The sequence below is a fragment of the Pseudochaenichthys georgianus genome, chromosome 22, assembly GCF_902827115.2.
Source record: "Pseudochaenichthys georgianus chromosome 22, fPseGeo1.2, whole genome shotgun sequence".
Lineage (NCBI taxonomy): Eukaryota > Metazoa > Chordata > Actinopteri > Perciformes > Channichthyidae > Pseudochaenichthys > Pseudochaenichthys georgianus.
The window spans coordinates 18,970,426-18,984,428 of NC_047524.1; the positions used below are offsets into that span (position 1 = coordinate 18,970,426).

General features: G+C 37.5%; 2 protein-coding genes across 2 annotated transcripts; one reads left to right on the top strand and one right to left on the bottom strand.

Annotated features, from left to right (window-relative positions):
- The first annotated feature begins 7,134 nt into the window (after positions 1-7,134).
- Positions 7,135-9,615, top strand: LOC117468042 (interferon alpha-inducible protein 27-like protein 2A). The gene is made up of 5 exons (XM_034111998.2): positions 7,135-7,147; positions 7,247-7,399; positions 7,650-7,673; positions 8,421-8,591; positions 8,986-9,615. The coding sequence occupies exons 2-5, from the start codon at positions 7,291-7,293 to the stop codon at positions 9,147-9,149; spliced, it is 468 nt and encodes a 155-aa protein (XP_033967889.2). The 5' UTR covers positions 7,135-7,147; positions 7,247-7,290; the 3' UTR covers positions 9,150-9,615.
- A 3,486-nt stretch (positions 9,616-13,101) lies between these two features.
- Positions 13,102-14,003, bottom strand: LOC117467420 (interferon alpha-inducible protein 27-like protein 2A). The gene is made up of 4 exons (XM_034111033.2): positions 13,923-14,003; positions 13,749-13,778; positions 13,445-13,606; positions 13,102-13,325 (listed from the first exon to the last, which is right to left on the bottom strand). Exons 1-4 carry the CDS (start codon positions 13,930-13,932, stop codon positions 13,240-13,242), a joined length of 288 nt encoding a protein of 95 aa, XP_033966924.1. The 5' UTR covers positions 13,933-14,003; the 3' UTR covers positions 13,102-13,239.

Genomic DNA, 14,003 nt, shown 5'->3' on the forward strand with positions numbered 1-14,003 from the left:
ACTTGGTAAACTGAACAATTCATTTGTCTTTATTTTTATCTTAATAAACGTCTGTCTCAAGCCAGTAAAAACAGTATATATCTGAAAAAAGTAAAGCTGTTTTACAAGGTAACAGAAAGGCTCATAAATATATTTCTGTTCAAATACCAAATAAAGTGAATGCTGTTGTTAGACATCCCGATATACAAAAAGTACTTTCAATGAACAAACTAGAACATGTTGTTCTACAATGGACAGAGGAAGCATTTGGAGTATATTCAAGTTTCAGTCCTGGAGGAGAATTTGCATCTAAATAGATAAATATGTCATTTCAGACTGTGGAATAAAAGCTTTCCTTTTGGAAAGGTAAGAGCTCTTATGATTCTCAAGAATAATGTACTGTCACTGCTGGTATGTCAGGGGCTACAACTGGAGCTGCGGCTGGAGTAGCTGCGGCTGGAGTAGCTGCGGCTGGAGTAGCTGTGGCTGGCATGGGTGTAGCTGTTGCATGGATGCTGTCAACCATTTGCTGTCAGCCAGATCTAATAAAGATTTAGACCATGGATATGGGACACATTTAATCTTCACCTAATGGAGACAAATACACATTTTGTGTATATCTGTACTGTGATGAATGTCAAATACCAACATTAAACTGTGTATGCCATGACTTAAATATTTGAACATCAATCCAGAAGCAATTATATTGTTATGACATTACAAGTCTAACATGTCTTATTTTCATCTTGTCATTCATTATTTGTATAAGTCAAAAGTGTGTTTTATAATGTGGAAGATGATGCCAACATAGTGTCATTTGCAGGATGTGAATTAGCTCTAATTAATCGTTGTTTTGACACTATAACTGAATCTGAAGGCATTAACATGATGCTTCTGTGCTCTGTGAGTACTTTTATCTTATTATGCGGCCAATTCTAAACCCAAATAAAATGCATAAAAAATAAAGCAAGTGTTTCATTGACACAATTTCAATTATTATACTCGAGTTTATGTAAAAGACTAAGAGTGCTTTGAGCTGGACAACAGCATACTAACAATTAAAAATGCTGTGTTCTGATGTTTGGCAGATATATTATTTATTTGCCTTTTTTCCCCTTGTAGCATGCTAACATTAGCTAATTAGCATTTAGTATAGCTCTGGCTGTTCGGACTGTCATGTAGCAGATTTCATCGCCATTCATACAATAGTAATCGTAGTAATAATAAAACATTTCACTGAAAACAAAACTGTCAACTTCATGTTGACCCTTGGCACAGGATCCCTGTTGGGCTCTCTGGCCGCACGATAGGGATCTACAAAGAAAACAAAAAAGCAAACTAAGGAAAAGAGAATGTCACCCTTAAGTAGACTTCCTTCAAAGCAGGGAATGGCAACAAGAAGAGACAATGAACTCTGATATATGGGGCGAAGCCTGCGAGCTAGTTCAGGCAGTCAACTCGAGCACCAATGATACATTAACACGTGACGTACCTCGTCCCTCTTACAACCAACCAAACACATTCTCCTAAACATGCCTCTCCATTTAAGCTGCTAGATCTGCTGCCTCTGCCTCGCTAATCTGCTGCGTTCACATTACTGCTGGTCGCCGGCCCCCCAACCACCCCAGCATCCACCTGTAGGCTCGGGGGATAGTTATCTAATCATCACAACTGAAATGTTCTATGTAAATCTTTGGAGTGATGAGGCCAGAGCCTAGACGCTAAACTCAAACGATATACTGCTTCTAATGAACATATCAAGACACACGTAAGTTGCCTGATTGAATTAACATTTCTGAGATATTAAGCCATCACTTAATATGTTGCTTAACCAGTTTACTTCTGACTTCTTCTTCAAAAGAAACATAGATCTACTGCATGCTAACAGCAATTATTTTTAACTCCAGTTGAAAAGCCTGCTAACCAAAGCTGCACTATAATATCATTATACAACAATGGATCAAATTATTGTGTACAATTAAAGGTGTCTCTCATAGTTATGGAAACACTGCTGATAATCTCCAGACTTGTATGTGCCCTCACAGTAAACTAGTGAGTATAGCCTTTCAGTTGACCAATTGTTTATCATCCGTTTACAGCTGCAATTTCCATAAGTATCAGAGTTGTTGACAGCAGAGAAGACACACATTGCACATATTACATTTTAAGACAAACTTTGGAGTTAAATTATGTTTCCCTTCCTTGTAAGCCTGCCAAGACCCACTTGTGGTCAGGACTCAGGCTTATTTCACAGTGGTCACCTGGACTCTCATCTTTATAAAAACTAAAGCCCTGGTAACGAAAGGAGGGTTCATATCACGTTTACTAGCAAGTGCTGCATTTAAAGCCTGATTGAAAAGAAAAGTAACTTAAGAAACAAACTACTTTTAAATCCAGGTAGAAGACTTTCCTTTGTGTCGCTGCTTTTAATTGAACTATTAATATCTTACACTGCACTGTAACTTGTATTCATGTCTTTTATACCTGTGTTATTTTATATTAGCTTGTTTTATGTTTATTTGATCATCTTTGCTTTTTAACGAGTGTTTTTAAAATGCCATTTTATAATGTGTTTCTGCTGCACTATTTCTTAATGCTCTGAATGTCTTTCATTTTTGTAAAGCACTTTGAATTGACTTGTGTTGAAAGGTGCAGTATAAATAAACTTGCCTTGCCTTGATTTGTTTAAGATAGAAAGGTGTGGCCTATACTTGTCCAGTGTATGAATACATTGCTGGATTGCTTTGAAGTTATTGGGTCACATGATTGAAGCTATTGAAAAAAGAAGACTATAATCCAATAAAAAGAGGTGCGCCCTACTTGTCCAGTGTGGTTTACAATGCAATGAGTTTGAGTCATTGGGTCGTAGGCTATAAATACAAAAATGCAGGGTTTTTTTCATTCAGATAATTATTTGATATATATAAATATACATCTTTCTTATGAGACAAATTTATCCAGTTTATTATTAAGATACAACCGTTAAAACCACAAGATTATAACCAGATTAGAAGTGGACTGGGGTCTATGTGAGTTTTAGGTTTTGTTTCTTAAGAAATTAAACTTTCCTCCTTGGAGCTAAAGAGTGCTCACAGATTCCTTTCCTCATGTAACCAACGACAACTCAGAAGACAAAAGACACAACACTAAAGAGATGCTTAACCAGTTTAGGTCTGCCTGCTTTGAGGACAAAATGTCTCCACCATTTATTTTCCTGTACACAAATAGTTTATTAAAATGAAAATTAAGAGATAATTAAATGATAGTCTGAATTCATACAAAAATACCAAACTGAATATTTTAACAACTAATGGATACATTAGTGAGCTGGGTGATTGTGATATCATTTGACCTGCCCTTTTTGTCATGTCCTGAAGTGATTCAACCCTTGGGCTTGGAGAGCATTGTTGAGGACTGTTGACAATGTGCTGCTGTTGCATGTTTTTATGCTTCTAAATAAGTGTCTAGGCTGCCTTACCAACTGTAACAGATGGATACTTTAGAAAATGTTTTAAAAAAACTATAGGATGATCCCGTGATTCCTGTTTTTATTTTTAGGGAGAGGTCTTATTGTGGACGTGGTCAGATTTAATATTTATTTCAAGTGTGTTGCTTATTTTAATGGGCAGGTTTTTTTATGAGATACCTATAGGAGACTTGGGTGGAACACCTACCTGACTTATCCTGTATTTTGTTGGTTTATAATGAGAAAAGCCAATGTGATAAAACTCTGAGTGGCATATACATGTGAAACCACAGGTTAATGTCCCAACTATTCACCTCCCGTCATTGATCAAATCAATGACTGGATGTGTCAGGACTTTCTTTAATCAGAAAAAGACAAAACTGAGGTAATTGTTTTTGTAGACAAGTCAGAGCTGAGCTTCATTAGGCAATGTTCAAAACAACAGAAGAAGCCAGAAATCTAGGTGTAGTCATGGACTCTGACTTGCATTTAAATAGTTGCATTAAACTATTACTAAGTCGGCATATATACTATCACCATAAGAATATATGGATTAAAAGACTAATGTCACAGCAGGATTTGTAAAACTTGTCCATGCTTTTATCTTCAGTAGACTCGACTACTGTAATGATGTCTTTACATGTCTCACTAAAAAATCTATTAAAAAGCTGCAGCTAATTCAGAACGCTGCTGCTCGAGTCCTCACTAACACTAAGAAAGTGGATCACATCACTCCAATTCGGAGGTCTTTACACTATAAAGACCCCTGTCCGTCAAATAATCAATTAAAATATATGCTGCTGGTTTATAAAGCATTGAATGGTTTAGGGCCAAAATACATTTCTGATCTGCTGCTAAATTATGAACCATCCAGAACTCTCAGGTCGACTGGTCAACTTTCTGTCCCCAGAGTCAGAACATGGAGAAGCAGCATTCAGTTATTATGCCATTTTAAAATGTGTTTCTATTTTAATGTCTTTAATTATTTGTAAAGCACTTTGAATTGCTTTGTGTTGAAAGGTGCGATATAAATAAACTTGCATTGCCTCATCATCATCTAAGTCACATCTTACAGCTTGGTTTTACAGCCCCGCTTAACTGTGGCAAGACAAAATAATGCTAATTCATTAAAAAAAAAGGTTAAACCAGTGAACTATTTTAGTCCTTTCTCTTGGACATGACAAAGAATGGAAAGATGCACAGGCGACACACTGAACAAGTCTATGTATAATAGAAGACCGATTTATTAAACAAAACATTTTGAGATGACAAAAGTGCTGTTTAGCCAGTGAAAGTGATGTCAATTGTACTTTCCTTCTTCATTTGACAAATTACACATATTCATCCTGTTCCTTCATGATTTCTCAGATGAGGATTGCAGTTATCCATCCAATGGTTGCTCCGACGCCAGCCACACCTGCAGAGGCAGCTGCTGGCAGACCTGCTGCACCTATAGCAAAGATCAAAGGTTTAATATCAACTATGCAGAAACTGAGAACTGATATTACCATATTATCATTAGTTTAACCAAAAGATTAAAATGCAAAACATTAAAGTGATGCTCTTTACCTGCAGCATGTAAAACAGCCACTGTAGTTCCGGCTGCCACTGCTCCCCCGTTAGCACCATGCCGGCAGTGGTGAACCCTACAGCGGCCAGAACAAGAGGAGCAGCGGCGATAGCTCCAGCTGCAGAGGAAACGTTGTTAATGCCAATTTGTTTGGCCACTCCAAAATGAATAGTGAGTCAGAAATAGTAATCATTCCCAAATTGGGCTCAATAAAGAGTATCTAATCTAAAGTGTGTTTACAATCGATGAAAAAGTCTTACCTGCTCCAGCACCAGCTAAAGCGAAAGTTACTGAAACACAAGATGAATATCGAAATCAACATTAACATCGGGTTTAATCAATACCTTTGCTAAAGTAACTATCATTATTATTTGTTGTAGTTAAAAATAGAATGTACGAAGTAAAAACTCGATGAAATTTAAAGTGATACTCACACAGCCCCATGACTTGATATCGTGTGTAGTGTATACGAGTTGATGACCGGGTTTATATAGCCTGCCTAGCTTTCATTTCCTTAAAAATAAAACTCTGCTGTATAGGCTTAGGTTTCTCTTCTTGAAACCTAAGCCTTGTACAGCAGAGGGCGTCACACATTCCTTGTCGTTAATTAATCAAATACAATTTATTCTGACTGTATCACCAGGAGGAAAACAAAAGAAAGGCACTGTTGAGGAATTCTAACCCAGTTTAGGTCTGCCTGCTTTTGGGAAACAAATTTCTTCACTGTTTATTTACACACCAAGAGTTTAATGCAATCAAAAAGGGAATCTAATTACATTTTATATTTAAGTCGAGGCACACCAAATACACCATTCTCTATGTGACCAGGGCAGAGCCATATAATAGTAATAATATGGCTCTGGTACAGGGGTGCACATAACTGGTACGCAGGTTATGTGCGTAATCTGAAATGCGTACCGTCACTTGTGTCACAAAGCGCATTTGCGTACCGACGTACTTGTGAAGCTTTTCCAGAAGGCGGTTAGATCACCGGACGACAGAGTCGGTCTCCGTGTGCACAGACAGGGCTGCTGTTAACGTCGGTCTGTACAACGGAACTGTGCCAAAACTTCGCCAACCGGCTGCGGAGGGAGACTCCTCCCTTCACTGGAGAACTGCGCTAAAACAGCTGATCACAACGTTCACACTCTGTGGTCACGAAGTACTCCACTAGCCCCCCCCCCTCCTCTGTCGACTTTCCTGAAGTACTCCCCCGTTGATAGAAATCAACACGTAATGAATTAAGACCCCACGGTTTGATGATTGATAGGTGTGTGGGTTGTCTTTCATTTTGACATGCAGAAAAATGTTATAATAAACATAGATACTGTATGTTAAATTGATATATCCGCCTTCTTTCATTTATCTTTCCATTCCCACAACAATATACATAAATAAATGGCATTTTTTGGACATAGTTCGAATGGTGATTAATCATGATTAATTAATTTTTAAGCTGTGATTAATCTGATTAAAAATTTTAATCGTTTGACAGCCCTAGTTTTAATATACTTCTTATCATTCAGAAGCTTTTTGTGTGTGTTTATGTTTTACTGAGTACTTATAGGCAATTTCCATCCCAGTATTCAGTTAACTATTTATTTTCAGTGCACATTACATAGACTAGCTAATATTCTACCTACTGCTTGAGTCTTCAAAATATCCAATGTCACAGACTGGGAGTTACTTTAGAGTCAGTTGTATTTACATTCAGTATGACTTGTTATGATTCAATGTGAAAGAGTATACTGCTCAATAAATAATGATCACTTCACCATCTCTCTTGACATCTAGGCGCTTGAGAGTGAGTCAGAGGCAGAATACAGGGACAGTGGAGAGAGGTCCATTGCTGAGGTGAGTGATGAAAGGGAAATTACAGTTTAGAGTAAATTGTGATGTGGACTCTCATCCCAGAATTTTAAGGAAATCAGTGGGGATATTGAACAGGAAACATTTCAGTCAAGGGGCATCATATGACCAATATAGACAGAAGAGCAACATTGATTTGAACATTTAAGTCGATACCATTCCTAGGTGAACTATAGTGATCTGACTCCATACTCCGTGGGAATAACTTGTTTTTGTTTTTTGTTTTTGATTTACAGGAGGTGAGGCATACTTTAATGCAACAGGTAAAACCTAATATAACCACTAAAACCCACATTCTCCTTTGAATTTCAGAATCCCTTATGTGGCTCAGAAATGTTTATTCTTTTATATTATTCTCACAGGAGGTGCAGGGACTGAGGATGTGATTCCTGATATTTTGGACAAAATGGGTTTCATCTCATTGGATGCCATAGTAGCAGCTATTTTTGCTGCAATAAAGTCTGGAGCAGTTTGGATTCTCTGGGCAATCTTGAAGTCAATCTCGGCGTCATTTGGTAAACTGAATATTGTATTTCTTTCTGGATATATTTTCATGCTGATTTAGGAAGACAACTACAAATTACAGTTTTCTGTTTTCTTATAAATGTAATAATTGTATTATATAAGTTTGTTTTCATGTGGCTCATTGAAAGTTTAAAGCAGCATCATAACATCATCACAAGCAAGTAAATAAAAGGGAAAAGTCTTATTAGCAGCTCAGTGTGAATAGCATGTCATTGTTTTCTGTTTGTGTTTCATCAACAGGTTACGGATGGTTTATGGCCGCAGGTAAGACCATTTGGAATGTACATTTTTGAACGTGCTAGCCTTTAATCATCAAAGTCCAATTGTTGTACTCAGGTTCAGGAGGTAATGGATTACATATAACGTGATTACGTAATCAGCATACCACATGAGATCTCAAAGATATGGCATCACCTACTGAATTAAATAAAAGAACAAACTAACCAATGAAATTGAAAACCATAAAGAAAATTCAGGCAGTAGGCGTATAGAGTCCAACTTAGTACGGGCCTGTATATCAACAGATCAGGTGTTCACCTGGCTGTTGCGTTGAAAAACAATGAATGAGTTTGAGAATGAGTATTCTGGATGAAAGCCAAAAATAAAATTCTGGCAGCATGCCTAACAATTTCAGTTTGCTCTGATTTGATCTTCTTTTAAATGTAGTGTGTGGTCATGTGTCTCATTGTTGGTCTATAGTACACTACTGCCTAAATATGCTTAATGATAACTTGGTTTCTTCTTTTCTAACGTCACAGTGTTCTGTTGTCTTATATAATACGATGAGGTTAAAGCTCTCTTATTGATATTTATTTGCTCTTGTATTTATCTGCATTGCCTTTGATATTGAGGTGATCCAAAAGTAATGGAAAGTAATCAGGTTACATTCATTTTATATTGTGATACCTAGATTAGGTCACTGATTACTTTCTTTTTTAAAGTAACCCTCCCAAACATGGTTGTCCTTATCATTAGTGACCATGTCTCTTCTGCTTTAATCGTTCCCATTAGCTGGAGGAGCAGCCACTGTGTTGGCGACTCCTGCTATGCTAGCTGCCTTAGGTTTTACCGCAGGTGGAATAGCAGCCGGCTCCATTGCTGCCAAACTAATATCCTGGGCTGCAGTTTCTAATGGAGGAGGCGTTGCAGCAGGAAGTCTGGTGGCAATCTTGCAGTCACTTGGTAAACTGAACAATTCATTTGTCTTTATTTTTATCTTAATAAACGTCTGTCTCAAGCCAGTAAAAACAGTATATATCTGAAAAAAGTAAAGCTGTTTTACAAGGTAACAGAAAGGCTCATAAATATATTTCTGTTCAAATACCAAATAAAGTGAATGCTGTTGTTAGACATCCCGATATACAAAAAGTACTTTCAATGAACAAACTAGAACATGTTGTTCTACAATGGACAGAGGAAGCATTTGGAGTATATTCAAGTTTCAGTCCTGGAGGAGAATTTGCATCTAAATAGATAAATATGTCATTTCAGACTGTGGAATAAAAGCTTTCCTTTTGGAAAGGTAAGAGCTCTTATGATTCTCAAGAATAATGTACTGTCACTGCTGGTATGTCAGGGGCTACAACTGGAGCTGCGGCTGGAGCTGCGGCTGGAGTAGCTGCGGCTGGAGTAGCTGCGGCTGGAGTAGCTGCGGCTGGAGTAGCTGTGGCTGGCATGGGTGTAGCTGTTGCATGGATGCTGTCAACCATTTGCTGTCAGCCAGATCTAATAAAGATTTAGACCATGGATATGGGACACATTTAATCTTCACCTAATGGAGACAAATACACATTTTGTGTATATCTGTACTGTGATGAATGTCAAATACCAACATTAAACTGTGTATGCCATGACTTAAATATTTGAACATCAATCCAGAAGCAATTATATTGTTATGACATTACAAGTCTAACATGTCTTATTTTCATCTTGTCATTCATTATTTGTATAAGTCAAAAGTGTGTTTTATAATGTGGAAGATGATGCCAACATAGTGTCATTTGCAGGATGTGAATTAGCTCTAATTAATCGTTGTTTTGACACTATAACTGAATCTGAAGGCATTAACATGATGCTTCTGTGCTCTGTGAGTACTTTTATCTTATTATGCGGCCAATTCTAAACCCAAATAAAATGCATAAAAAATAAAGCAAGTGTTTCATTGACACAATTTCAATTATTATACTCGAGTTTATGTAAAAGACTAAGAGTGCTTTGAGCTGGACAACAGCATACTAACAATTAAAAATGCTGTGTTCTGATGTTTGGCAGATATATTATTTATTTGCCTTTTTTCCCCTTGTAGCATGCTAACATTAGCTAATTAGCATTTAGTATAGCTCTGGCTGTTCGGACTGTCATGTAGCAGATTTCATCGCCATTCATACAATAGTAATCGTAGTAATAATAAAACATTTCACTGAAAACAAAACTGTCAACTTCATGTTGACCCTTGGCACAGGATCCCTGTTGGGCTCTCTGGCCGCACGATAGGGATCTACAAAGAAAACAAAAAAGCAAACTAAGGAAAAGAGAATGTCACCCTTAAGTAGACTTCCTTCAAAGCAGGGAATGGCAACAAGAAGAGACAATGAACTCTGATATATGGGGCGAAGCCTGCGAGCTAGTTCAGGCAGTCAACTCGAGCACCAATGATACATTAACACGTGACGTACCTCGTCCCTCTTACAACCAACCAAACACATTCTCCTAAACATGCCTCTCCATTTAAGCTGCTAGATCTGCTGCCTCTGCCTCGCTAATCTGCTGCGTTCACATTACTGCTGGTCGCCGGCCCCCCAACCACCCCAGCATCCACCTGTAGGCTCGGGGGATAGTTATCTAATCATCACAACTGAAATGTTCTATGTAAATCTTTGGAGTGATGAGGCCAGAGCCTAGACGCTAAACTCAAACGATATACTGCTTCTAATGAACATATCAAGACACACGTAAGTTGCCTGATTGAATTAACATTTCTGAGATATTAAGCCATCACTTAATATGTTGCTTAACCAGTTTACTTCTGACTTCTTCTTCAAAAGAAACATAGATCTACTGCATGCTAACAGCAATTATTTTTAACTCCAGTTGAAAAGCCTGCTAACCAAAGCTGCACTATAATATCATTATACAACAATGGATCAAATTATTGTGTACAATTAAAGGTGTCTCTCATAGTTATGGAAACACTGCTGATAATCTCCAGACTTGTATGTGCCCTCACAGTAAACTAGTGAGTATAGCCTTTCAGTTGACCAATTGTTTATCATCCGTTTACAGCTGCAATTTCCATAAGTATCAGAGTTGTTGACAGCAGAGAAGACACACATTGCACATATTACATTTTAAGACAAACTTTGGAGTTAAATTATGTTTCCCTTCCTTGTAAGCCTTCCAAGACCCACTTGTGGTCAGGACTCAGGCTTATTTCACAGTGGTCACCTGGACTCTCATCTTTATAAAAACTAAAGCCCTGGTAACGAAAGGAGGGTTCATATCACGTTTACTAGCAAGTGCTGCATTTAAAGCCTGATTGAAAAGAAAAGTAACTTAAGAAACAAAGTTTATAATTTAAAAACTGCTGATTAAAAAACATTTCTGATCTCCTGCTAAATGATGAACTATCCAGAACTCTTAGGTCTTCTGGGACAGGTCTGCTTTCTGTCCCCAGAGTAGGAACTAAACATGGAGAAGCAGCGTTCAGTTATTATGCTCCAAACATCTGGAACAAACTACCAGAAACCTGCAGGTCCGCTGCAACTCAAACTACTTTTAAATCCAGGCAGAAGACTTTCCTTTGTGTCGCTGCTTTTAATTGAACTATTAATATCTTACACTGCACTGTAACTTGTATTCATGTCTTTTATACCTGTGTTATTTTATATTAGCTTGTTTTATGTTTATTTGATCATCTTTGCTTTTTAACGAGTGTTTTTAAAATGCCATTTTATAATGTGTTTCTGCTGCACTATTTCTTAATGCTCTGAATGTCTTTCATTTTTGTAAAGCACTTTGAATTGACTTGTGTTGAAAGGTGCAGTATAAATAAACTTGCCTTGCCTTGATTTGTTTAAGATAGAAAGGTGTGGCACAGATTCCTTTCCTCATGTAACCAACGACAACTCAGAAGACAAAAGACACAACACTAAAGAGATGCTTAACCAGTTTAGGTCTGCCTGCTTTGAGGACAAAATGTCTCCACCATTTATTTTCCTGTACACAAATAGTTTATTAAAATGAAAATTAAGAGATAATTAAATGATAGTCTGAATTCATACAAAAATACCAAACTGAATATTTTAACAACTAATGGATACATTAGTGAGCTGGGTGATTGTGATATCATTTGACCTGCCCTTTTTGTCATGTCCTGAAGTGATTCAACCCTTGGGCTTGGAGAGCATTGTTGAGGACTGTTGACAATGTGCTGCTGTTGCATGTTTTTATGCTTCTAAATAAGTGTCTAGGCTGCCTTACCAACTGTAACAGATGGATACTTTAGAAAATGTTTTAAAAAAACTATAGGATGATCCCGTGATTCCTGTTTTATTTTTAGGGAGAGGTCTTATTGTGGACGTGGTCAGATTTAATATTTATTTCAAGTGTGTTGCTTATTTTAATGGGCAGGTTTTTTTATGAGATACCTATAGGAGACTTGGGTGGAACACCTACCTGACTTATCCTGTATTTTGTTGGTTTATAATGAGAAAAGCCAATGTGATAAAACTCTGAGTGGCATATACATGTGAAACCACAGGTTAATGTCCCAACTATTCACCTCCCGTCATTGATCAAATCAATGACTGGATGTGTCAGGACTTTCTTTAATCAGAAAAAGACAAAACTGAGGTAATTGTTTTTGTAGACAAGTCAGAGCTGAGCTTCATTAGGCAATGTTCAAAACAACAGAAGAAGCCAGAAATCTAGGTGTAGTCATGGACTCTGACTTGCATTTAAATAGTTGCATTAAACTATTACTAAGTCGGCATATATACTATCACCATAAGAATATATGGATTAAAAGACTAATGTCACAGCAGGATTTGTAAAACTTGTCCATGCTTTTATCTTCAGTAGACTCGACTACTGTAATGATGTCTTTACATGTCTCACTAAAAAATCTATTAAAAAGCTGCAGCTAATTCAGAACGCTGCTGCTCGAGTCCTCACTAACACTAAGAAAGTGGATCACATCACTCCAATTCGGAGGTCTTTACACTATAAAGACCCCTGTCCGTCAAATAATCAATTAAAATATATGCTGCTGGTTTATAAAGCATTGAATGGTTTAGGGCCAAAATACATTTCTGATCTGCTGCTAAATTATGAACCATCCAGAACTCTCAGGTCGACTGGTCAACTTTCTGTCCCCAGAGTCAGAACATGGAGAAGCAGCATTCAGTTATTATGCCATTTTAAAATGTGTTTCTATTTTAATGTCTTTAATTATTTGTAAAGCACTTTGAATTGCTTTGTGTTGAAAGGTGCGATATAAATAAACTTGCATTGCCTCATCATCATCTAAGTCACATCTTACAGCTTGGTTTTACAGCCCCGCTTAACTGTGGCAAGACAAAATAATGCTAATTCATTAAAAAAAAAGGTTAAACCAGTGAACTATTTTAGTCCTTTCTCTTGGACATGACAAAGAATGGAAAGATGCACAGGCGACACACTGAACAAGTCTATGTTTAATAGAAGACCGATTTATTAAACAAAACATTTTGAGATGACAAAAGTGCTGTTTAGCCAGTGAAAGTGATGTCAATTGTACTTTCCTTCTTCATTTGACAAATTACACATATTCATCCTGTTCCTTCATGATTTCTCAGATGAGGATTGCAGTTATCCATCCAATGGTTGCTCCGATGCCAGCCACACCTGCAGAGGCAGCTGCTGGCAGACCGGCTGCACCTATAGCAAAGATCAAAGGTTTAATATCAACTATGCAGAAACTGAGAACTGATATTACCATATTATCATTAGTTTAACCAAAAGATTAAAATGCAAAACATTAAAGTGATGATCTTTACCTGCAGCCTGTAAAACAGCCACTGTAGTTCCGGCTGCCACTGCTCCCCCGTTAGCCACTGCAGCAGTTGACATCATGCCGGCAGCAATGGAGCCTGCGGCGATCCCGGCGGTGGTGAACCCTACAGCGGCCAGAACAAGAGGAGCAGCGGCGATAGCTCCAGCTGCAGAGGAAACGTTGTTAATGCCAATTTGTTTGGCCACTCCAAAATGAATAGTGAGTCAGAAATAGTAATCATTCCCAAATTGGGCTCAATAAAGAGTATCTAATCTAAAGTGTGTTTACAATCGATGAAAAAGTCTTACCTGCTCCAGCACCAGCTAAAGCGAAAGTTACTGAAACACAAGATGAATATCGAAATCAACATTAACATCGGGTTTAATCAATACCTTTGCTAAAGTAACTATCATTATTATTTGTTGTAGTTAAAAATAGAATGTACGAAGTAAAAACTCGATGAAATTTAAAGTGATACTCACACAGCCCCATGACTTGATATCGTGTGTAGTGTATACGAGTTGATGACCGGGTTTATATAGCCTGCCTAGCTTTCATTTCCT